At 39.2% G+C, this 25,320-nt stretch overlaps 1 protein-coding gene across 3 annotated transcripts in view; it reads right to left on the bottom strand.

The window, feature by feature from the left end:
- Positions 1 to 25,320, bottom strand: part of CEP162 (centrosomal protein 162) — a 99,824-nt gene that overhangs the window by 26,210 nt on the left and 48,294 nt on the right. For 2 of the 3 annotated variants that reach the window (XM_040238860.1, XM_040238863.1), the window contains exons 10-18: positions 24,464 to 24,655; positions 23,830 to 23,911; positions 16,975 to 17,257; positions 15,647 to 15,908; positions 12,330 to 12,463; positions 11,845 to 12,072; positions 11,177 to 11,317; positions 6,787 to 6,899; positions 4,769 to 4,874 (exon numbers count right to left, since the gene is read on the bottom strand). In XM_040238860.1, the coding sequence (XP_040094794.1) occupies positions 4,769 to 4,874; positions 6,787 to 6,899; positions 11,177 to 11,317; positions 11,845 to 12,072; positions 12,330 to 12,463; positions 15,647 to 15,908; positions 16,975 to 17,257; positions 23,830 to 23,911; positions 24,464 to 24,655 (1,541 nt within the window). The remainder of the gene's footprint in view (positions 1 to 4,768; positions 4,875 to 6,786; positions 6,900 to 11,176; positions 11,318 to 11,844; positions 12,073 to 12,329; positions 12,464 to 15,646; positions 15,909 to 16,974; positions 17,258 to 23,829; positions 23,912 to 24,463; positions 24,656 to 25,320) is intronic. The other variant, XM_040238862.1, reaches the window with a different exon arrangement.

The following is a 25,320-nucleotide window of genomic DNA, read 5'->3' as shown; positions in this document are numbered from 1 at the left end:
GCCTTGTCCACTCCTCGGACACATGGCCTGCAATCTCCCCCTCCCACGGCATGCCTACAGAGACCTCCTAGCTGTTCTCTGAACCCGCCCAGCACGTTCCTGCCTCAAGTAATTGGCCCTTAGTGTTCCCTCTGCCCTCAGATAGCCAAGTGGCTCGCTCCTTCACTTTATCAGGATTTCTGCTCAAATGAGGCCCCAGGAAGCCCTTGTCTAGTCACTCTAAACTAGCAACCCCCACCCTGGTCCCCAGGTGTATGGCTTTACTTTCCTCTCACACACTCATCACCACCTGACCTATTATATATTTACTTGAAAGCAGAACTTTATTTTTCTCATTCTTGTATCACAAAGGCAAAAACTATGCTTGACACAAGTTAAAGTCTCAATGTGCTGTACATGCCATACTCAACGGCCCTTACTCCTAGCTTTGATAGAGTCATATTTACCTTTCAAAGTGTAGTTCAAATGAGGCTATCCCTGATAAACCCCACCCCTGCATTCCCACAAACTTCCAGTGTGCCTGGAAGTACAGCATTTATTACTCTGTTTCATATGACACTGATCTGTATTACCTGCCTTTTCTCTTCATTAGGCTGAAAGCTCTCTGGGGATATCAAGACTGATTTTACTACTTGTTTACTTTATGGCACTAAGCACATGGCAGGTACTCAGTAAGTGCACACTGAACTCAACTGATAACTACTGAAGAAATTCCTGTATTGGTACCAAGAAATTCCTTGGTACCACCTTGTTCAGTGTCTAGAGGAAAATTCTTAGAAACTTTGTATCACACTACCTTACAATTTAAAATCCAGGTTTATGAAGAAAATAATTTCACCCCTAAGGCCTTGTATTAATATAATCGTGGTTTTAGTGGCATCATTTCACTATTTAATCTTTTGTTGATCTTCTGTGGATGTCTTTTCAGGAGAACGCTGAGTTTCTTCAAGAATTCACTGTGCAGACACTCGGAGGCCTCTGCCTATCTCTCTGACCCTCTTTTCCATCACTCTTGTTCTTACTCACCCACTAGTTCCTCAGAGGCTTCCGAGGCACCATGTCCCCGTCTGGAAGGCTCGGTCTTTGCACAGTGAGTGGCTGCTCCTCCTCAGCTCCTGACGCAGACGCTACTTTCTCGGGAGAGCCTTCCCGCTTGCTCACCTACACTGCTGAGAGCTGCCTAAGCCCTGCCCTGTGTACCACTAGTCTCTGTTCTTATTTTTCTCAAAGAACTTAACCTCCATGTGCACCTATTTCTTGCTCACTTATTATCTGTCTTCCCTGGTTGAATACATGCTCCTAGTGAGCAAGGTACAGGCCTGTCTTGTTTACCTGCCATTTTTCCACAGCCAAGAAGAGTTCCTAAGTGACTGCTGAGCTGCAGTCAGCCTCATCCTCCTCCTCCTCATGGGAAACTAGAAGCAAAGGGCTCAAGATCTTTGCTTTCAGTATGCGCCCATCCATAGTTTACAAAGAACCGGCTCACAGTTTACAACTACACTGCTGCTGCTGCTGCTAAGTTGCTTCAGTCGTGTCCGACTCTGTGCGACCCCATAGACGGCAGCCCACCAGGCTCCTCCGTCCCTGGGATTCTCCAGGCAAGAACACTGGAGTGGGTTGCCATTTCCTTCTCCAAGGCAGGCATGAAAGTGAAAAGGGAAAGTGAAGTTGCTCAGTCGTGTCCGACTCTTCGAGACCGCACGGACTGCAGCCCACCAGGCTCCTCCGTCCATGGGATTTTCCAGGCAAGAGTGCTGGAGTGGGGTGCCATTGCCTTCTCCACGACTACACTAATGGGTATTAATTTTTAAGTAGGTTTGACATGAACATTATACTACAGATTTATTCCAGTATGAATTTTTGCTCTAAAACTATTTAAACTCAGAAAACCAGAGTGAATGAAAATAAACATGTAATGGCATTCCATCTTTTGGTATCTGCACAAATAACCACATCCTCAAATAACCTTTATCTTCAATACACACTTATTTCTTTTAAGGTGTTCCTGCCTTTGGTACTTTCACCATGAGGGGCTTGGATGTAGATTTTTCCTTATGTATCCTGAGTAGGACTCACTATGTTTCCTGAATTTGAGAATTCATCTTTTACAATTTCTAGAAAATTCTTGGCCACTACTTTATAAAAATATTTAATTGCATATTATAGCATTTCTTATTTCTGTTATTTTCTATTTCTCTATTTCATGTGTTTCACTCTAAGTTTTCTTAGATCTATCTTCTAGTTGACTACTTTCTTTTTAGTTACATCTGATCATCTATTTAATTTTTCTACTTATTCTCTTTATTTTTCTCTGAAATTTCCTGGTCTGTTTTGTTCCTTCCTCACATTGAATTTCTCACTTATTCTGTATATTTAATCACTGAAAATCTATTTAACTTACAGTCTACTCAATAATCTTACTGGGGTTTTACTCCTGTTTATTAAATCACCCCATGCCTACTCATGGTGGGCTGTTTCCCTGGGTTTTGTAATTCTGCACTGCAAGTGTACTGTGAACATGATTTAATCTGTAGGAATACTGTATGAACTGGGTTAAGAGTGGATACCCTTAAGAGTGTTTTGCACGTGTTTTTTCTAGACATACTTAAGATGACTGCTGACTCAGGATCATTTTATGTTTGTTTTTTTTCCAGATTGAGCATGACCCACCCTTGAAAGTGAAAGTGAAAGTCACCTAGTCATGTCCAACTCTTTGCGACCCTATGGACTGTACAGTCCATGGAATTCTCCAGGCCTGAATACTGGAGTGGGTAGCCTTTCTCTTCTCCTGGGGATATTCCCAACCCAGGGATCGAACCCAGGTCTCCCACATTGCAGGCAGATTCTTTACAGGCTGAGACACAGGGGAAGCCCAACAATACTGGAGTGGGTAGCCTATCCCTTCTCCAGCAGATCTTCCCGACCCAGGAATCAAACTGGGATCTCCTGCATTGCAGGCTGATTCTTTACCAACTGAGCTATGAGGGAAGCCCAACCCACCCTTGAAGCTAGTGTCAATTCAAATACTAAAACACAAACGAAAGGAGAAGGGATGACATCTATACTGAATAATCAATAAAGCACTGAGAAGGTGAGATCTTTTCCCCATCTCTTTCTATAGATACCAAGTTAAGAGAGAAGCTTTCTCGACATTTCAGTCCCTTCTGAAAGTGGGTGGATTTTTTCCTAAACACGTTTTTACTGAAGGATATGGCCCTGTGAAGTCCTGTGGTCCTATCTCCACTTTGTTGTTCAAGCTCAAGGTTCATGGTTACTGAGCTGACAGCCTAGGGGGCAATGCTTACTGCTAGCTCTGTATCCCTGTTCTATTCTGACCCCAGAAGTTCACTTTACTTTCTTGAGAGTTGGGTTATGTAATTTACAAGATGTTAATTATATTTTAGCCAGCACATTCTGGTGATTTCAGTGGGAGTTTTGGTTTCCCATTTGTTAAAAAATGTGTCCAAAATCGCACTTTTAAAAGGTCACTAATAACAGCCTTCAAATGAAGTTAATGCTGTAGTTGAAACCTTATCATGCTTTCCCAAGCATTCATAAGCTACAGCAATTTCTCTCTTAACTTGCTAGTTTTTGAGGCCCACTGATAAGTGAAGGTATCCAATCATTTATTCTTTCTTTCTATTTATGTGCTTACCTATCTAATCATTCTGTACCCACATGCATCTTAAGGAAGTTCTCTAATGGGTTCATATTTGAAGCTGCATTTTATATACTACAAAAACCTGTCAAACATCAACTACTGAACTATGGCATGTTTAAATTTCTGTGTAGCCTAACTTTATGTAATAAATTTCTAATTAGAAAGTGATATGCAATTGGAATTATTCTAATGTGCATAATCGTTGAAACAGATTCGAAGTACTTGATAGGAGGGAGTGGGGAAAGCTAACTGCCCTTCCACAGGTGCTGTCTGTGGCAGTGGTTTTGAGTGTTACAGTGACTGGGGGGTGCTACAAGCATAGTTCTTGGGGACAGGAGTGATAAAAATCAAGCAATGCATAAAACTGTTCTGCTTAAGACAGAAATAATCTGCCCTAAATTCCCAAACTTTTCCCATTGGTAAACACTGCTTTAGGAAATTCTAGGCCGTATGCTTTATAGTACAATTCAGTAAAAATAAAGAAAAAAATTATGTAGCAGATATTGCATTTCACCGCTCTGTCAGGCATATTAGATACAAATTCTTGCAGATATAGTCTCAGCCCCTCATCAGTGTACAGCCCACTTAGGAAGACTGAGGAAAAGTCAACTCACTTTTTAAATTGTTTTCCTATTTCAGCCCTCCATTTTCAAACAGTTTGTTTTGAAGTTAGGTATGTACATGAATGCACGCTCAGCCACTTCAGTCGTGTCCAACTCTTGGTGACCCTAAGGATTGTAGCCCCTCAAGTTCCTCTGCCCATGGGATTCTCCAGGCAAGAATACTGGAGTGGGCTGCCATGCCCTCCTCCAAGGGATCTTCCCTAAATAAGGCTCTGCCTCCAACATGACTCCACATGATAAATGCCTGATGAGAGGTTGGATAATAAAAGATGCCATCTGCAAAAAGTATCACCTTGTTTCCTCTATATTGAGGTAACAGGTATTTCAATGCTAATCTTAGGTATTTCCTAGTTTTTAACTGGTATGAAATTTATAAGCAGATTTATTCATAAGTTACAAAAACAAATTTTTCTTTTCTACACACATAAGGATTTTTATAACACACTTTCCTGTTGCTAATGGTTAAAATCCTTATGTACCTTACCTGTGCCGCCCGTAGTTCTGCTAACAGATCTGTAAAATTTTGATTTTTGCTGGGCTCTGAATCTTCAACTGCTTGAGACAGGAAACGACTTCTGTGCATCTGTTCTCTGATTTATTTTGAAAATAATACATATATGTTTACAATGTCCTCCTTTCAGTACAAAATATTCGATTCTTAAAAACTAAAAACTCCTTGCACATCAAAACTGAGTCTCTGAAGATAAACAGTTCATTTGCACTAAAGAAGACAATACTGAAATGTTAGCAGTATACTTTAAGGGAAATGTTTATGTATAACCTAAAAAAATTGAAACTCTAAGAGTACTGGTGTATTTGTAATAGAAAAATATTTCTTACCAATTTTCAGAAAAAAGAAAATCACTGTCTGGGAAAAGACTTACTGCACTGCATTTCCCCTGTGGTGTTCTGTTCGCCTTGTCATATCACTCTAGATGCCTTTCTGAGAAACACAAATTGCCAATCATACCCATGGAAACTAACAAATAAAACCAAGTACAATCTACTACTGGTTCCTTCAAGTCAGTTTTTCTTTTCCCAGAGAACATTATACAAGGAGTTTAGGAATCTGTATATGATCATCTAAGTCTAAAGAAACCATTCATTCCATTGTGGAAATGCATTTAGAGCCTCAGGTTTGGAGCCAGGAATAGATCTTCTCTTTTAGAAGCCAAGCAATATAAGATATAAAATTTTAAATATTTTAAATAAATATAATTGTTTTATTGAAGCATATAAATATTTTATTGAAGCATCTGGGAAGAAAGCAGATGTAGAAGCCCTGAGGCATCAGAACTATGCAGATTATTAGCTTTGGCATGGGGGTCACACTTACCAGGAGAAAGGGGTGACCCCCAGTTTATACAAAAGTGCCCTCAACTTGCCAACCTGTGTACTTTCTAGCTTTGTCTGCTACAAGGTGTGCCTTTTTCTACTGTGCATGAAAGATCAGTGTGAGCTAACAGCAGCCTTGTCTCTTATGCCCTAGATTATCTTACCAAAAAATGGAAGTAGTATGTAATTAAACATAATGTACATGACATTCACAGTCCAAGACGTTTCTTCAGATAGCAGTTCTATCTGAGATTTCAGGTGTTTAGGTGAAGTGATGCACAGCTGGCAGTCACTTCCTAAAAGAAGACAGAACCCTAGCCTGCCCATGTTTGGTGGTTTAGCTCCTCCACTTAGTATATTAAAGATGGACATAGTGACATCCCAAAGACCTTACAGCCTGAAGTATGATTGGTTCCTAAGTGACACAGTGCTCTGTCAGCCTGCCATGGTATGTTTGTTGTAATAACTCCCAGGTTCTCTTTCTCTGAAGAAATTTCCTTGCCAAACAGCGGCTCCTGCCCCCTGCCCCAGAGGGTACCCACGAGCTGCTTCCTGGGGCCCACTTCATCCAGTGACAGACTGCCTTGAGGGGTTCAAAGTGCTGTTCTCCACTTGACTCAAGTAGGGACCAACTATGTAATGAAATCTATTCTCCTGCATGTCCTGGTGAGAGTGGAATGAAGCCAGCCTCCAGCCGAAACCCAGTCTCACTGATTTTCCTGCTCACCATCCACCCCCATCCTCACCTCATCTCGCTTCTCCTAAGAGTTATCTTCCAGGAAAGCACCTCCACAAAGATCCCCATTTCAAGCTCTACTTGTATGCAATCTGACCTAACACAGTAAATAATACTGTAATTTATTATTATTATTATTTATTATTATTATATTATCTAAGTATCTCAGGTTTAAAAGGAATAATTCAGTTTCCTGAAATTGATGTGAAACTCCAATACCAATATATTGAAAATACTAAAGTATGTACTGATTACTGAACACCAAAGAGAATCCACTGAATATGAAAAATATAAAACTTACAAAACTGTGATTAAATCAGTGTACAACTTCTAAAATTTCTAAGTATAACTAAATGTATTATTAATATAATAATAAAATGCTTAGAAATAGTCAAAGTATATTTGATCTTAAGAATTTTAAAAGGACTTACTTTAAGGCAGCTAATTCACTGAATAAACTCTGGTTTTCCTTGAACATTCGCTCCTCATTTTTCTTGTTTTGTTCTTGGAGATCTTTCACTTGATTATACAATTTTTCATTTTCCTTTTTATAAACAGAAAATTACATTTTAGTTAAAAACCAGTAGTACTATAGTAAGTTTATTTGCTTATAAAAGATGTATCCTTTAAGCAATTTTAAAGGCTTTTCAATTTCTTCAGTTTTTGAGTAAGCAAAATCTTTTTCTAACTTTTTGTCTCAGAAGAAAATCTGTAAACCGAGAACAACCCTGTCAAAAAATGGGCCAAAGAACTAAATAGACATTTCTCCAAAGAAGACATACGGATGGCTAACAAACAGATGAAAAGATGCTCAACATCACTCATTATCAGAGAAATGCAAATCAAGACCACAATGAGATACCATTTCACACCAGTCAGAATGGCTGCGATCCAAAAGGCTACAAGCAATAAATGCTGGAGAGGGTGTGGAGAAAAGGGAACCCTCCTACACTGTTGGTGGGAATGCAAACTATTACAGCCACTATGGAGAACAGTGTGGAGATTCCTTAAAAAACTGCAAACAGAACTGCCTTATGACCCAGCAATCCCACTGCTGGGCATACACACTGAGGAAACCAGAATTGAAAGAGACACGTGTACCCCAATGTTCATCGCAGCACTGTTTATAATAGCCAGGACATGGAAACAACCTAGATGTCCATCAGCAGATGAATGGATAAGAAAGCAGTGGTACATATACACAATGGAGTATTACTCAGCCATTAAAAAGAATACATTTGAATCAGTTCTATTAAGGTGGATGAAACTGGAGCCGATTATACAGAGTGAAGTAAGCCAGAAAGAAAAACACCAATACAGTATACTAACACATATACGACTGAGCGACTTCACTTTCCCTTTACACTTGCATGCATTGGAGAAGGAAATGGCAACCCACTCCAGTGTTCTTGCCTGGAGAATCCCAGGGACGAGGGAGCCTGGTGGGCTGCCGTCTACGGGGTCGCACAGAGTCGTACACGACTGAAGTGACTTAGCAGCAGCAGCAGCAGCAACACATATATATGGAATTTATAAAGATGGTAATGATAACCCCGTATGCGAGACAGCAAAAGAGACACAGATGTATAGAACTGACTTTTGGACTCTGAGGGAGAAGGTGGGATGATTTGGGAGAATGGCATTGAAACATGTATAATATCATGTAAGAAACGAATTGCCTGTCTATGTTCGATACAGGATACAGGATGCTTGGGGCTGGTGCACGGGGATGATCCAGAGAGATGCTATGGGGTGGGAGGTGGGAAGGGGGTTCAGGATTGGGAACTCATGTACACCCATGGCGGATTCATGTCAATGTATGGCAAAACCAATACAGTATTGTAAAGTAAAATAAAGTAAAAATAAAAATTAAAAAAAAAAGTTCAAAATGATTAGTTGAAAAAAAAATTCCCCAAATCAAAGAGCCCATCAGAGTAATGTACTGCATTTCATGGGAGTAGATGGACCAGTGACTGCAGGAAGAACGACATCCTGACTTGTGTGCTGTTTGGGGCTGTTTGCACACTCTTTTTCCTGCTTTTGGCCCATCTTTCTGCAGTGAGGTAACTGGACATAGCCACAGTGGGTATCCACGTTTGTTTCTGGAACTTTATGTGAGCAGGGAGTTAGAGACTGGGTGCTTCCAGAAGATCAGGGCAGTGAGTGTATAGACTAGACCCAGGACAGCATCTGGCTTGAGCAAAAGAGGGACTCAGGATGGGGGAAAAGTACCCATCTGTGCTCAGATGCTCTGAACCTCTTTAAAATCAAGACACTGATGAAAACCAAGGACCACTGAGGATCTCATGAAAACCATGAACTGTCTCACCATGTCTGGCTCAGTGCCTGACACATAGTATGTAGTTGATTTTCAGCAGAATTAATGAAACTCATAAAAACACATACATACATAGACACATCAATTTCATGTTATCTTTATGGGAGTGGGTGGTTGGCAAAATCAGAGGTCTGTGAAATCCTGCTTTAAAACCCATGCTGTGTATATAGCAAGCTCAGAATGGCAGGGAGGGTTTGGAAGGTTCTAACTAACTCCAGGGAGGGGTATCTTGCAAAATCCATACTATTTCATTTACAGCTGGAGTATCTGGGGACTTCTCAGGTGGTTCCGTGGTTAAGATTCTGCCTGTGTTCCCAACGCAGGGGCCCTGGATTCAATCCCTAGTCAGGGAACTAGATCCCACGGGCCACAAGGAAGAGTTCACATGCCACAACTAAAGATCACACATGCTGCAAAGAAGGTCAAAGGTCCTGAGTGCCCCAACTGAGACCAGTGAAAAAATAAATCGTAAAAAGAAAAGCTGTAATTTCTGATGTGGTAATGCTTTCTTCGGATGTCCCCAGAATGAAAATGCTTGTTATTGTGAGGCTGAATGCTTAGTTTACAGTTGTCAGAAGAGAAAAAAGGAATGAGACAGAGGAAAAGGATAGAGAAGTTTAAAAAAAAAAAAAGTGGTAGGGAGGAAACTAAGACAAGTCTCATGTGGGAACATCGCCAAACCCGCCCCGGCTGACTGTCAACACCACCAAGACTCCGTTATCAGAGAACAAATGTATGGCTTCTGCAGAACACACACATTTTCTCCCATTTAATTCATTTTTTATTTTTACTCTCAAGGCACTGGCAATTGATTTCAGATTTACAGTTCTCAATATAGTATCAAAACTAGCCAATATTATCTATGAAAAAAAAAAAAAAAAAGATCCCCTGGAGAAGGGAGTGGCAACCCACTCCTGTATTCTTGCCTGGAGAATCCTAAGGACAAAGGAGCCTGACAGGCTACAGTCCCTGGGGCTGGAAAGAGTTGGACACGACTGAGTGACTAACAGTTTCATTTTCAAAGGAAAGAAAGACAGTTTCTAAGGAAATCTGACTATTAGAATTAGTAACAGGCCAACATGTACTAACTGGTTACTGTGTGGAAGGCAGGAAGAGGTTGATCTGCAGTCTTAATTTCACAACCATTGTGAGACAGGTATTATTATCCTCATTTCACAGATGAGGAAACTGCCTGGGAGAGGTAATGTGATTTGCCTAAGGCTATAGAGCAGGTTCAGTTCAGTTCAGTCGCTCAGTTGTGTCTGACTCTTTGCGACCCCATGAATTGCAGCATGCCAGGCCTCCCTGTCCATCACCATCTCCCGGAGTTTTGTCCATCGAGTCCGTGATGCCATCCAGCCATCCCATCCTCGGTCGTCCCCTTCTCCTACTGCCCCCAATCCCTCCCAGCATCAGAGTCTTTTCCAATGAGTCAACTCTTTGCATGAGACGGCCAAAGTACTGGAGTTTCAGCTTCAGCATCATTCCCTCCAAAGAAATCCCAGGGTTGATCTCCTTCAGAATGGACTGGTTGGATCTCCTTGAGTCTCCTCCAACACCACAGTTCAAAAGCATCAATTCTTCGGCGCTCAGCCTTCTTCACAGTCCAACTCTCACATCCATACATGACCACAGGAAAAACCATAGCCTTGACTAGACGGACATTAGTCGGCAAAGTAATGTCTCTGCTTTTGAATATGCTATTTAGGTTGGTCATAACTTTTCTTCCAAGGAGTAAGCGTCTTAATTTCATGGCTGCAGTCATCATCTGCGGTGATTCTGGAGCCCCAAAAAATAAAGTCTGACACTGTTTCCACTGTTTCCCTGTCTATTTCCCATGAAGTGATGGGACCGGATGCCATGATCTTCGTTTTCTGAATGTTGAGCTTTAAGCCAACTTTTTCACTCTCCTCTTTCACTTTCATCAAGAGGCTTTTTAGTTTCTCTTCACTTTCTGCCATAAGGGTGGTGTCATCTGCATATCTGAGGTGATTGATATTTCTCCCGGCAATCTTGATTCCAGCTTGTGTTTCTTCCAGCCCAGCATTTCTCATGATGTACTCTGCATAGAAGTTAAATAAGCAGAGCGACAATATACAGCCTTGACGTACTCCTTTTCCTATTTGGAACCAGTCTGTTTTTCCATGTCCAGTTCTAACTGTTGCTTCCTGACCTGCATACAGATTTCTCAAGAGGCAAGTTAGGTGGTCTGGTATTCCCATCTCTTTCAGAATTTTCCACAATGTATTGTGATCCACACAGTCAAAGGTAGTGAAGCAAAATCTAAAATCAGATTTTTTTGAATCCAGAACCCATGCTCTTAATCACTTTAATTCTCCCCATAAAAAATGCAGAGACTAGTCAAATTATTACTTCCTTACATTGCCATTACCTGTTAAATGGACGCAGAAATATTTTTAAAAGCCTTATTTTTATAATCAAAAAATCTCAAGACAAACTAACTTTGTGCTGAAGAGCCATACCTGCTGATATCCTTGAAGAAGCATCTCTTGTTCTTGTATTTCTTTTTGGATTTGCTGCAATTTTTCTTCAGTGACAGGATCAGTTGTTTCTCCCAAATGCAACCACCTGTGTTTTTTGTTTGATTCTTCAAAGCTACTCAACTTAGAGAAAAGGCAGGTGTTGTTTCATTTGGGGAAGAAAATGATACAATGAGAAGTGAAGAAGAACATCAGAAAACTCCAGGTGTATAGACCTAAAACTGTCTTATAAGCACATTAGAATTATCATAGCACCAACTACAATTAACTTACTACAGTGATGTTTTATACTGATGGTTCTGATGGTGGAAGTAACTCAGAAATGCTACACAGTGTTACTTTCCTGAATCTAGAACTTCTATAGCTTTCTTTCTGAAACTGTTGTCTTCCCTGAAGGTCACAGTGAACCAAGTGATAAGTTTTCAAAAAGGACAGCTAACAAGAAAACTATCAAAATGAACCAATTTAACTTTTGACTTCCCCTCCAAGGATTTCATGTAGGCTCTTTTGTAAGGAGGCATTGTCAGGAACCATGTTCATGTTTATGCAGCAAACATATCAAGTCAAGAGGCCCCAGGGACAAGAAAGTAACAGGGAGTACAAGTTCTTTTTAATAAATAAAAGGAGAAATAGGACAATGTGTCTAGTACCTTGGCTTGAAGAATATAATTGTCTTGATTCAGCCTCAAGAGTTCCTTTTCCTGTTGTCTCTTTAGTTCCTCCATCTTATTTTCCAGCTCCTTCTCCTTTTCTGAGAAAGTGACTTTAATCTGTTCAATAAGGGCTTGGGCACCCTTCCATTTCTCCTCTGCTTCCTGAACTCTTTTAAACATAAGCAATTCTGTCTCTTTGTTACCACCATGGTATCCTGAAGAATCCTTTCAATGAAAAGCATTACTTCATTATGTAGAGTTACATAGTAGATTCAAGCATAGGTGGTTAGGGGAAAAAAAAACCCACAAAGAGTAAAAATGACATGTTTAACAATATTCTACTAATCAAGAAGATCAATACATGTTCAATAAAAGTGATGAGTATCCATCGATACAAATTTCAAATATTTCATTTTTTATAATTGCTTCAATATATATGAGCATAAAACAGTATGAATATTATTTTTAAATTTAATACCTACATTCTGAAACTGAACACAGGAGTCAGCTTCTGTGGGGCCCTCAGACGACTTAGGAGTAGCCAGCCAACTTTCAGTTTGGGGAGCTGGTTTACCCAAAGATGCAGGCTTGATCAGCTTTGTTGCAGGTAAGATTTCTAAATATTGTGAACAATGAATAAAAGCACCACAAATACAAACCATGTTGAGTGTGTATTCAGGCAATTATTTAACAATAAGTACTAATACAATGAGGACACCAAGACAAATGAGCATCTCAAAGGAGGCTAATGCCTAACAAACACTGCAAGGCATCTGTTTCATTGCACTTGAACTCCAGACCATAATCAACAATCTATTCAATTTGACACAGAAGGCTCATTGACCCAAGATTCATATTAAATGACAGACGGAGCTCAATAAATGTGAGAAGAATGTGGATTAGGGTAATTTCCGGTTTTATTATTTTTCAATAAGTTATTGTTTTAAATAGCAATAGCAAATAGCAATAGCAAATAGAAGTATTTAAACGATGAATCAAAGAACAGCTGATAATGAAATATTTCAGTTCAGATTAAAGTATGCTTTCAAAGCACAATTTTTATAAATAATGTATATCAATATATAGTATCACTGGAATAATAAAAATTTCACGCTAACCTCATAACAAGTAGTTTAAAATCTGATTAAAAATAAAATGATAAAACTGCTATAATACCCCATTTATTAAATTAGAAAAAATGTGGTTTACACACACACACACACACACACACATATTCTGGTCAAGTTTTCAGTTTTTAAGGTACCTTGTAAATCTTACAAAAAGAAGAAATAATTCTAAGACCAATAAATTATTCAGTTTATAATAAAAAAAAATTAACAGAAATACCAAGAAGAGATCCTCAGGCCCATATTCTAATATTAGATTCTGAACTGAATACTGCATAAACATGTACTTGACTGCCTTAGATGTAAATGAAACATTTGAAACTTAGATAATTTCTTAAAGATGCTAACTTTTTAAATGCAAGGTTGACTTTTTCATTGAAGTTAAAACACATGGTCATTAAAGATTTGGAAAACATAGAAAAGTCAAAAGAAACAAGTCCCCAACAGGACCTCACCCTGAGATTTCCTTCCACTCTCTTACAGGCATGCCAGTTTTTCCTCATATAGTAGTAATCATATTTAATTGGACTGTGTGTTGTGTAAGGTTTTTCTGGAGAAAATTTCTTACACTGTTCATGAAGAAACAGTTTGAGTCATTGTAAAAGCAGGCATTAAACCTTCCAAGTCACTGGAGGTCCATTAACATGCCCAATGGATGGTGTGTGATCTGCTAGCGTTGTGATTCTTCCAAGGACATGGCAGTCAATAGTGACAAGTGGTTCTTGCTCAAGCTGCAGTCAGCCAGCACTTTGATGCCAGAATTGTTCTTTCCTGAATTCTTCATTTTGGTCTCCCTAAGTAATTATTTTCAGTAACAGTTCATGACAATATCTTTTCTCTTTATACATGAAAGAAAATTTGCTTGGATATAAAATTCAAATGTGAAAAGTGCAGTGTTTGGAACTTATGAGCCCTTCTTGAAAAAACAATGGATTAAAAAAATGTAGTCAAATAAGAAACCAATCAAAATAATTCTAGAAAGTGATGGCTAAGGGACTGGTGAACAGCATTCTGGTCCTTTAACAGCCAGAACCAAGACTCACATTCAAAAGCTGAGGGGAATTACAATCGCTAGAGAGAATATAATAGATATATCTTGAACAAGTAAAAATAAAACCAACAAAAATGAGCAGCAGGCGTGTGAGTGGGGGTTTTATTACCTCATATTTCATAGAAGGGAAACTGATAATGTATAGAATTGAAAAATGTAGGTAAAAACAACAACACGGTTTTGGCAACCTTTCAGGGATTTTCATACTCTATTTTATTAAAACGATCTTTTGGGATACAATATTTCTTTGGAGGAAGTTTCTTTTTCTTCTTATGGATTTAAGTAAAACTAAATCTAATATTTATTTTAAAAGAACTTATTAAGTGTGATCTATTCTTATAAAATGTTTTGTTTGCTCGTTCACATGCTTGCCTTTCTTCTTCCTTCTAGTCATTTCACAGAAAAGTAAGAGAAAACGAGACCCCAGACTTCTTAGAGGAAGGGACTAGAGGTCCACAGGTTGAGAACAGGAGGAAAGGATGCTTGCATTAAGCTTGCAATTACAATTCTGTGTCTCCAGAAGACTTGCCCTGACTGCTGTTCCCCTGCTGACATGGGTCAGCCCCAGCCTTTCCAGCTTACACACATGAGTTTCTGCAGTGAATATGCATGAGCACAGACAGAAGAAAAGAATCTTTGATGCTGAAAGAATTTTAAATACAGTCAAAGTGGTCCTGAAACTGACAGTTGCAGGGAAAGGCAAGGGAAAACACTCTTAGGCAGAAGTAAATTTTCCAATGAGGTTATTTCTCCTCTGACAACTATTGTTACCAGGTTAACAATGATGGAACTGGTCGCCTATTTGATTTAATCACACAGAAAAGGACAAAGTGCTTCTGGCTCTATTGCTCTCCCTCCCCCAATGGAGTCCAAAGGCAACAGAAATGTGGGTCCAAGTCCAACATCTCTATTTCTTTTACTAGCATCATGGGCTTCTAAGTGGAAAATTACCCTTGCCTACTGCCAACATATTAAAAAATGACTGGATTAGGAAATGACTAGATTAAGAGGCACTGTGATGAGAGGTGGGAGGAGTAGGGGGCAACAGAGGATGAGATGGTTGGATGGCATCACTGACTCAATGGACATGAGTCTGAACAACCTCTGGGAGTTGGTGATGGACAGAAAAGCCTGGTGTGCTGTAGTCCATGGGGTCGCAAAGAGCTGGACACAACTGAGCGACTGAACTGGACTGAACTGTGATGTATAGAAGTAGGCATTCTGTGATCCAGAAAACATCTTGAGTCTCCAAGTCTATACTGAACAAATACCCAGGTATTTCTTTCTGGATCAACTTTCATCTGGACATTGCCACTTGATTCTGAATTGACAGCTCTGCTCTGGCAAACATTTTGAATATTACAAAGCCAACCAGATAAGAAGGAGTTGGATTCTCCTATCTTATACTCACTTCCTATACTTTCTGGGTTTCTTTCAGGAAGACCTAGAACTAACGATGAAAAACGTCCTGACCTCAATAGAACTGAATCTTTCAGAAATGCAATGTAATACCTTCAAATTCATTTTTTTCCTATTAATAAGGAAAGTTCATTGAAGGAGAAAGGAAACAAGGAAAGCAGAGAACAAGGAAAATAATATACTATATGCATAGAATGATTACCTTTTTTCCTACTTTGATTTGAGGCAAGAATAGATCTCAAGTTTTTGCTCTTCATGATGTCCTTCGAAGTTTTCTTTTCAAGATTAGAAAATGTCTTGAATGGTGAACTGGGTTTGCCATACCCTGAACTCCTAACTGATGCATATAATCCACTCTGGGGTTTTCTTTTAAATAAAGGAGGTGCACTTTTGGCCTTCTTGTATGGTAGCTGTTTACCAGTTACAGTCCCTTCTTCTCCAGAATCGAGTTGAGATCTTAAAGTCTGCATACAAGTACAAACTCTTTAGTACTTAAATAAACTTCAACTACAGTTGCAAGTAAGATTAACAGGTAGCAAAATCATAGTGATAACTAAAGAATATAATTCATAGAAGGCAAACCATTATATTAAAGTTCTCTAAATTAAATTCACCAGAATTTTAATATTTGGAACCAACATTTTCAAAATCAAGAGTAAGACAAAGCAAAATAATAAAACAAAATAAGCCTGCTAGAAAGCAATGAATGAACATGGAGGAAAGCAGAGAAGAACACATTTTGAAATGACAAAAATCTTTTTTCTCCAGATCTCTCAATGTAAAAGTTTATTAGTACCCTGCCTTATTCTATAAGGTGATAGTTCATGGTAAACACATAACTCAAAACTGTAAAATAAAAACGGAATGCTGTGGTCATGATCTGATTATATATAATCAGAATAAATCAAGAACAGAGAAAAAAGGAACAGTGGAATGTAAGTTTCTCAAGAGCTGCGAAAGTGAAAGTGAAAGTGAAGTCGCTCAGTCGTGTCCGACTCTTTTCGACCTGTGGATTCTAGCCCACCAAGCTCCTCTGTCCATGGGATTCTCCAGGCAAGAATACTGGAGTGGGTTCCCATTTCCTTCTCCAGGGGATCTTCCCGACCCATGGACTGAACCCAGGTCTCCCACATTGCAGGCAGACGCTTTAACCTCTGCACCACCAGGGAACAGCATGTATATGAAATGTCAACTTACCTACTTTTGTAGAACAGAGACTACTAGACAACTGTAAAGCACTAGAATGATGAATACACATAATTTTCTTCTGCTACTCAAACTCTAGACTGTGTTTACTAAAAAAATGAAAATATGAAGAATGGCTTCTAAAAGAGAGCTAATGCTACAGTGGTATTTTTAAATTTGGGGACCGCAGAGTGTTATTATAGATACTTCTCAAGGATGTCCAGGATTTACGTGGAGGTCAGTATGTAATCGATCCCACTAGCTTAGGAAATACATACTTCTCAACAGTATTTACGTAACTTCATTTATCAGAATGTCAAATCAATTCAAATTATTAAAACTTACCTTACTTGTTTTGTCATCCTGAGGTAATAATGAAGGACCAACAGATATTTTTTTCTTCAAAATATCAAGGTACATTTTATCTATTTGTTCTTCCACAGTATTTACTCTTGGATAGTTATTTTCTGTAACTTCATTTGTTGCCTTTTCTAAAACTACATTCTCTTCATTTCTGTCCAAGAATTGGCTCACAGTTTGTGGTTCTTGAGATACAACATTTGGGTTAATCTTAAAGGGTAAAGGGCTAACAAATTCAGTTTCTTTATTCTCAGCCAGTTTCTTAGAGCTATAAAACAAAACAGGACACAGAGAATGAACCCTATATAAGTCCTCAGTTTTATTAATATGTGTATACACATTATATATAAACATATTTACATTAATATATAAGATTAAATATATTTAATATTTGTAAAGGTTTAAATTAGGTTATTAATGTTAAACATATTATTTACAATTCTGGTTAAGACAGTAAACTTACACAGCATCACATAACTGTTTAAAATAATAATTTCAATGTAGCATAAGGGACTTCATGGTTGACTCTGAGACCGACCTCAAAGAAAAGACAAACCAAACAACACTGAGATTGCTTTTGTCTAAGAAAAATTTAAAAATGAATTTTAAATGGCCTTTTTGTAATATAGCTCATAACATCAACATGCATTTTAGGCAGGAAAAATATACTACACATTTCTAGCTTCCCTGGTAGCTCAGCTGGTAAAGAACCCTCCTGCAATGCGGAAGACCGTGGTTCAATTCTCAGCTGAGGAAGATCCCCTGGAGAAGGGATAGGCTTCCAGTTCCAGTACTCTTGGGCTTCCCTGGTGGCTCAGCTGGTAAAGAATCCGCCTGCAATGCCAGAGACCTGGGTTTGAGGCCCTCAGTTGGGAAGATACCCTGGAGGAGGGCATGTCAACCCACTCCAGTATTCTTGCCTGGAGAATGTTCATGGGAGAATCCCCATGAACAGAGGAGCCTGGCGGGCTACAGTCCATGGGGTCATAAAGAGCCAGACATGACTGAGCAACTAAGTACACACACAGAAGAAATAAAGAAGTAACCATAATTTAAATCAAGGCATAAAACATAAATATTAAAATGAATAATTTCATCCACAGTACAGGAAATTTTTAAAGTGAAACAAGAAAAATCACTAGGACTTTAAAATAAAATCATTCCTTTAGTTTAAAACACTTCAATGCAATGTTACATTTCAGATCAGTAGATTTTTAAAATATGGAAACTATCCCTTAAAGAAATATTATAAATGTGATTAAATAGTGGCATATTATGGGAGTTCCAGAAATATGTATATTGTTCTTTTTGAATTACTAGATCATGGTCCATTAGGTTACTTGATTTTTAAATTTGTAAAATAAGATAAAAGGAAAGTTTAAGAGGTTACCATTTTCACATAAGATAGATTAGCTTCTTAATAACTGTTAGAAATACTTGAAGTAGCTGTAATAATCAGAAAACATATTGATAATAATTCTTTCCTTCTTAATGGTAGCAGAACCTGATTATCATCATAATTGTTCCCTTTTCTTGCTGTGAACCGACTGAACTACATTTCATCACTGTCTTCAATCTAGTTGAGGCCAGATGCTAGTTCTTGTCTTTAGAATGTGAGTGCTATGATGACAAGAAATCTAAAATAGGAGGCTTAGTCATTGGGTTTAGGGGGCAAGGAAACTGATACAGAGGCTGGAGAGGTAACAACCCATGTTTTATGGTAACAGAACGTTTGCTAAACTGTCACCTACAACAGTTTATAAGGCAGACCACACGGCTACCCAGTCGAGGGTACTAAGAAAATGGTAGGCGAGAACAGGCAGTTTTTAAGTGCCAGCTACCACTGACTACTTTTGACAAGATATTATGAGAAAAAAATAATTTCAAGATAGAATGGGTTGGTTAAGAAGAAATTAGAGGGAACAAAGTCTGGACATTTAAGGTGTCTTAGGTTCACTTTCCGTGTCTAAACTCAAACAGTAAGATTCAGCATTACAAAATGCTATGAACAAGCAAGATATCAATGAGACCTTCTTGGTTGAAAAGTGACTCAATCCCTTGGCAAACATCATATATTCTAAGTGTCATCTTCAAACTTTGTTCCTAATAATATATTCAGACAGCTGCAACTGAGAGAGAAAAAACAGAGGGAATAGGAAGCACACACAAAACAGATTTAAAACCTTTGTCTAGCAAAGAATGTTAAGTGTAGTTACTGGCACAGGGAACCAAGTACATCAGAAGCCTAATAAACTTTCTGAAGGAACTGTAATGACAAAGAAACCACAACTCTACTTAAAAAGAAAAAAGGCTAGAGACTTGTTTGGGAGCCTTAAAACCACCTGCAGGCAGAAAGTAGATGGAGAAACAAGTGTCTCCTCCAAGACGGGCATATCCTCCCCCTGAAAACCACTTCAGCTGAAGCCAACGGTGATGAAATACAAGACAAATTCTTCAAGGATTGGAACCAAGAGCTATATGAAACAACAGAGTTACTTGGTAGTCCCGCCTTAAGAGCAGAATCATGGCCTAATTAAGGAAAATTCTTTACAAGGTCTTTCAGTGGATTTCAAAGTTGTATTACTGATGGCTATATTTTCTCATACTTTTCCTTCTGAATGGGAAGGAGGTGGGTAAGGAAGTAGTAACTTGTCTTTTTAATTCATTGATTAGCAGACAATGAGGAGATACATTCAAACTTGATAGAGAGAAGTGTGCTTCACCAAGAAATACTGGCCTTTCAGATGGATACAGTCCTAGATGAGACTTTGGGCTATTTGCGGGGGAGGAGCTGAGTAGGTCTTTGCGTGAAGTAGGTCTTGGTATGAAGAGTGGAAATGATATTTAACAGGAGTGGAGATTCGCTAGATGCCAACCAAATGCATTTCTTTCTGGGCACACAAGCAAACCACATTTTCCATTCCTTTCGGACCTTGTTAGCTAGAGGTGCTGGTTCTTACCAATAGAATATGGACTAAAGTGATCTAACATTTCTGTTGAGGCAGTTAAAAGGAAGTACCATCTTTTTTCTCTCCTTATAGACTCTTTACATGAAGCCAAGAGAAACTTAAAGCTGTGTGCTGATGACTGAAACAGCCTGGGTCCCTAAATGGACCACAGCCTGGGTCCCTGTGTGGACCACAGTCCTACCCCAATTCCACTGAGACACACGGAATTATGATGTGAGCAAGAAATTCATTTTTGATGATGTTAAACTATTAAAATTTCAAGGGATTTTCTTCTGTTGTTATAGCGCCTAGGATCACTTATCCTAGTTTACTATAAAAAGTTTTTTGATAAGTGTACTAGGGGTTTATACTTATGCCTTGAATGTAAGTACACTTTTTTTTCAGCTCTTAAACACAAATGCAAAACTCCGTACTAGAATTCACATTACTAAAATGGTGCTACCTAGAGCCAGATATCCTGGAATGTGAAGTCAAGTGGGCCTTAGGAAGCATCACTACAAAGCTAGTGGAGGTGATGGAATTCCAGTTGAGCTACTTCAAATCCTAGATGATGATGCTGTGAAAAGTGCTCAATATGCCAGCAAATTTGGAAAGCTCAGCAGTGGCCACAGGACTGGAAAAGGTCTGTTTTCATTTCAATCTCAAAGAAAGGCAATGCCAAAGAATGCTCAAAGTACCGCACAATTGTACTCATCTCACACATTAGTAAAGTAATGCTTAAAATTCTCCAAGCCAGACTTCAGCAATACATGAACCATGAACTTCCAGATGTTCAAGCTGGATTTAGAAAAGGCAGAGAAACCAGAGATCAAATTGCCAACATCCGCTGGATCATCGAAAAAGCAAGAGAGTTCCAGAAAAATATCTGTTTCTGCTTTACTGACTATGCCAAAGCCTTTGATTGTTTGGATCCAAAATGAACTGTGGAAAATTCTGAAAGAGATGGGCATACCAGATCACCTACCTGACCTGCCTCTTGAGAAATCTGTATGCAGGTCAGGAAGCAACAGTTAGAACTGGACATGGAACAACAGACAATTTCCAAATAGAAAAAGGAGTACATCAAGGCTGTATACTGTCACCCTGCTTATTTCACTTATATGCAGAGTACATCATGAGAGAAGCTGGGCTTGAAGAAGCACAAGCTGGAATCAAGATTACTGGGAGAAATATCAATAACCTCAGATATGCGGATAACACCACCCTTAGGGCAGAAAGCGAAGAAGTGAAAGAGGAGAGTGAAAAAGTTGGCCTAAAGCTCAACATTTCAGAAAACTAATAGCACAGTTCAAAAGCATCAATTCTTCAACACTCAGCTTTCTTTATAGTCCAGATCTCACATCCATACATGACTACTGGAAAAACCAAAGCTTTGACTAGACAGACCTTTGTTGGCAAAGTAATGTCTCTGCTTTTCAATAAGCTGTCTAGGTTGGTCCTAACTTTCCTTCCAAGGAGTAAGCGTCTTTTAATTTCATGGCTGCAATCATCATCTACAGTGATTTTGGAGCCCCCCAAAATAAAGTCTGACACTGTTTCCACTGTTTCCCCGTCTATTTCCCATGAAGTGATGGGACCAGATGTCATGATCTTCCTTTTCTGAATGTTGAGCTTTAAGCCAACATTTTCACTCTCCTCTTTCACTTTCGTCAAGAGGCTTTTTAGTTCCTCTTCACTTTCTGCCATAAGGGTGGTGTCATCTGCATATCTGAGGTTACCGATATTTCTCCCAGCAATCTTGATTCCAGCTTGTGCTTCTTCAAGCCCAGCTTCTCTCATGATGTACTCTGCATATAAGTGAAATAAGCAGGGTGACAATATACAGCCTTGACGTACTCCTTTTCCTATTTGGAACCAGTCTGTTGTTCCATGTTTAGTTCTAACTGTTGCTTCCTGACCTGCATATAGGTTTCTCAAGAGGCAGGTCAGGTGGTCTGGTATGCCCATCTCTTTCAGAATTTTCCACAGTTTATTGTGATCCACACAGGCAAAGGCTTTGGCATAGTCAATAAAGCAGAAATAGATGTTTTTCTGGAACTCTCTTGCTTTTTCCATGATCCAGCGGATGTTGGCAATTTGATCTCTGGTTCCTCTGCCTTTTCTAAAACCAGCTTGACCATCTGGAAGTTCACGGTTCACGTATTGCTGAAGCCAGGCTTGGAGAATTTTGAGCATTACTTTACTAGCGTGTGAGATGAATGCCATTGTGTGGTAGTTTGAGCATTCAGTAACATTACCATAGCCCAAAACAGCAATGATTATGTGAGCACAACTGCCCTTTAAAACTATTAACTAGCACTGCAGATCAGTGGAAGAATCTAGACTTAGTATTCAAGTAGATGGGATTCCCTAATAGCCCAGTCAGTAAAGAATCTGCCTGTAATGCAGGAGACCAGGGTTCAATCCAAGGTCAGGAAGATCCCCTGGAGAAGGAAATGGCAACCCACTCCAGTATTCTTGTCTGAAAAATCCGATTGACAGAGGAGCCTGGCAGGCTACAGTCCACTGAGTCACAAGAGTCAGACATGACTTAGCAACAAAACCAGATGTTTTAGTATAAACTACACTGAATTTTGTCTCAACTAGCACAAATGTAGGAAAAAGACCAAGAAATCACTGCAAGTGGATTTACATGATGAAGATGGAGTTCAAGGAGGGGCTCAAAAACTTTTTTGTTAAAACATAAATGAACAAGTGAATACATGAACAGATGACAGGCTTTTCACAGAAACATTTTATGGAGATAAAAACCCGACAATCTGAGTATGTTCCGGGGTCACGGCCACACGATCTTGAGAAATTAATTTAATACCTTTAATCCCGAGTTTCTTATCTATGAAATGAGGATGATAATGGAATAGACTTCATGGAATTGCTATAAGATTAAATAAAGTCTGATAGGTAAAGAGCTTTGTACAGCACCTAGTCCACAGTAAGCACATGATTAAAATGTTAGCTGTTATTGTCATCATCACTGTCTGGTTCCTGAGAGAGCTCTACCAGTTAGGTCTGCTTACTTCGGGTGTATCACTTGAATGGTGGGGATAAAGATGCTGACCTATTTGTTATGAAGATCTCACGAGATACCGGATGTGACACTCTTGGTGCTGCATGAATGCCAAGCTGTCCTACGACAAGGTGACTGGGATATGATTCTCTGTGCTGCTAAATGACAGCCAGGTCCTGAAAACTGTCATTAAAATATACTGGAGCTGGAGATTTTTGTGAAGCCCCTTTCTCTTGTGACCCAAGATCTCACCCTGGGAGATGACAGCTAGTCTGTAAGTCAGTGCAGAATTTACTGGTTTATAAAGAAGCGAGTAGAGGACTCACATGCAGAAAAAATGCGCGTTCTCTCAGTGTTCGCATCAGCTGTCCCTGAGATATGTAGAGCTGAAAGGATTTTAGTTTTCAGTGAAAAGCTTTAAGACTACCCATCTAATGGCGGCAACTTTTTAGTAGCAATTGTTTACTTTTTTTTTTTTAGAGCTAGATGAATTTTGATAAACTGAGTAAAGATTAATAGGAAAAGAAAACAGGAATGACTCACAGGTAGACTCATACCAGCTACCTGTTAATCACTCACTAGGAATGGTTCAGTTCAGTTCAGTCGCTCAGTCATGTCCGACTCTTTGCAACCCCATGAACTGCAGCACATCAGGCCTCCCTGTCCATCACCAACTCCTGAAGTTTATCCAAAGTCATGTCCATTGAGTCGGTGATGCCATCTAACCATCTCATCCTCTGTCATCTCCTTCTCCTCCTGCCCTCCATGGGAAAGATTGGTAGAACAAATGATTCTAGAAGTTTGCAGTGACAAACCAATAAACAAACAAACAAGCCTGCACAATCCATTCCAAGAAACTCATACCTGACAGGTTGTAAATCAAAACCACTGACCCCAAAGGAATCTATTCTGATAGGCTTCATCAGCTCCTCTACTGTGGGCAGATCTGAGGGAACAAAAGTTAAAACAGCAACCAAAAATGCTATGGAAATTGCTTACTTTAACGCCAAACACCACCAAAATCACATTTTCTCTGATTGACATAGTTAACAAAATGATACATATAATAATCCCAGGTTCCCACTGTAAACTTATTCGTACCAAAAAAATCTTTGGTATTTATATTTGAAATATATATCTACTTTCATTCCCTCTAAGTATAGGTGTATGGATATATCCACAACATTATTTATTTAGTTGATCCCCCCAAACTGTTTTCCATTAAAAAAAAATAACATTAGTATATGTTCATGGAGAAGTACAAAAAAATATGAAAATACTCAAGAGATTTCTTAATTTGGTCAAAGCATATTAGAGGAGGAATTAAAATTTTAACCTATTTTTGATGCTAACTTTATAGTTAAAAAAGTAATTCCCAGATTTATTTAAACAAACTTTTAAATTCAGATACTGAGAAATCATTACTATAGCCAACTGTATTTAAATTATACCATATTGAACACAGCTCAGAGAGAGGGTCAAACAGAGACGTTTTTACCAGACTCTGTAGTAGAGATGCTTTTAGAGGACCCTTCATTTTCTTGAGGATGATTTTCTGCTGAGCTCTTGGAATTTTCGGCCACATTGCTCTCAGTTCTTTGTTCATCTGCGTCTCCCAAAGAACGGGCTATGTGACAATAAGCCTGACGCAGAGCTTCAACGTCACTACTGCTTTGTCCATAAGAAGTACCTGTGGAGGTAAATGTAATCTCTAGTATAACCACTCAAATACATGAGAAATATAAACCACTAAGCTTACCCCTTAATTTGTTAAGCATGATGAACAAGGCTGTAGGACAACGCTGATATGATACAGAGCGAGATACAAACCTTAGTGATGGGAGGCCACAGCCTGCCAGCGTGAATCTCAGCAGGCTCAGGGCCTCTTTCAGCAGGCTGAAATGTGTTCTGACACGCTAACTGTAAAATCATCTCTGCCTACTATCCCTATACAGCCTCTCTGCACTGGAGAAAACTATTCCTAAATTTCTCAAACTGACACAAAAAGTTTTCAAGGATTCTGTCTCTTCTCTGCTCCATGCACCCCCACCCAGCCTCTCTCTCTGCTTTCCTGAGCCACCAAACATCTAGTATTCATTTCTTCTACCGAAGTTCAGTCCTCTAACTTTGCAGTCCAGTGTGTTCCAAAACCCTGCTAAAGCTGCTATAATAAAAAGAAAATAACTTCCTAGTAGACAAACCCAGCCTTAACTTTCTTCAGCCTGAAAACTTTCCTTTGCCCTGTGAGACACGTGGCCCTGCTCCTTCCCTGGGGCCTGTCTCCTCTGTATAACACGTGGCCCTGCTCCTTCCCTGGGGCCTGTCTCCTCTGTATAACACGTGGCCCTGCTCCTT

Source organism: Oryx dammah, unplaced genomic scaffold (assembly GCF_014754425.2).
Source record: "Oryx dammah isolate SB20612 unplaced genomic scaffold, SCBI_Odam_1.1 HiC_scaffold_4, whole genome shotgun sequence".
Classification (NCBI taxonomy): Eukaryota; Metazoa; Chordata; class Mammalia; order Artiodactyla; family Bovidae; genus Oryx; species Oryx dammah.
Note: the sequence above shows the minus strand (reverse complement) of the source record. Positions and strands in the feature narration are given on the sequence as shown.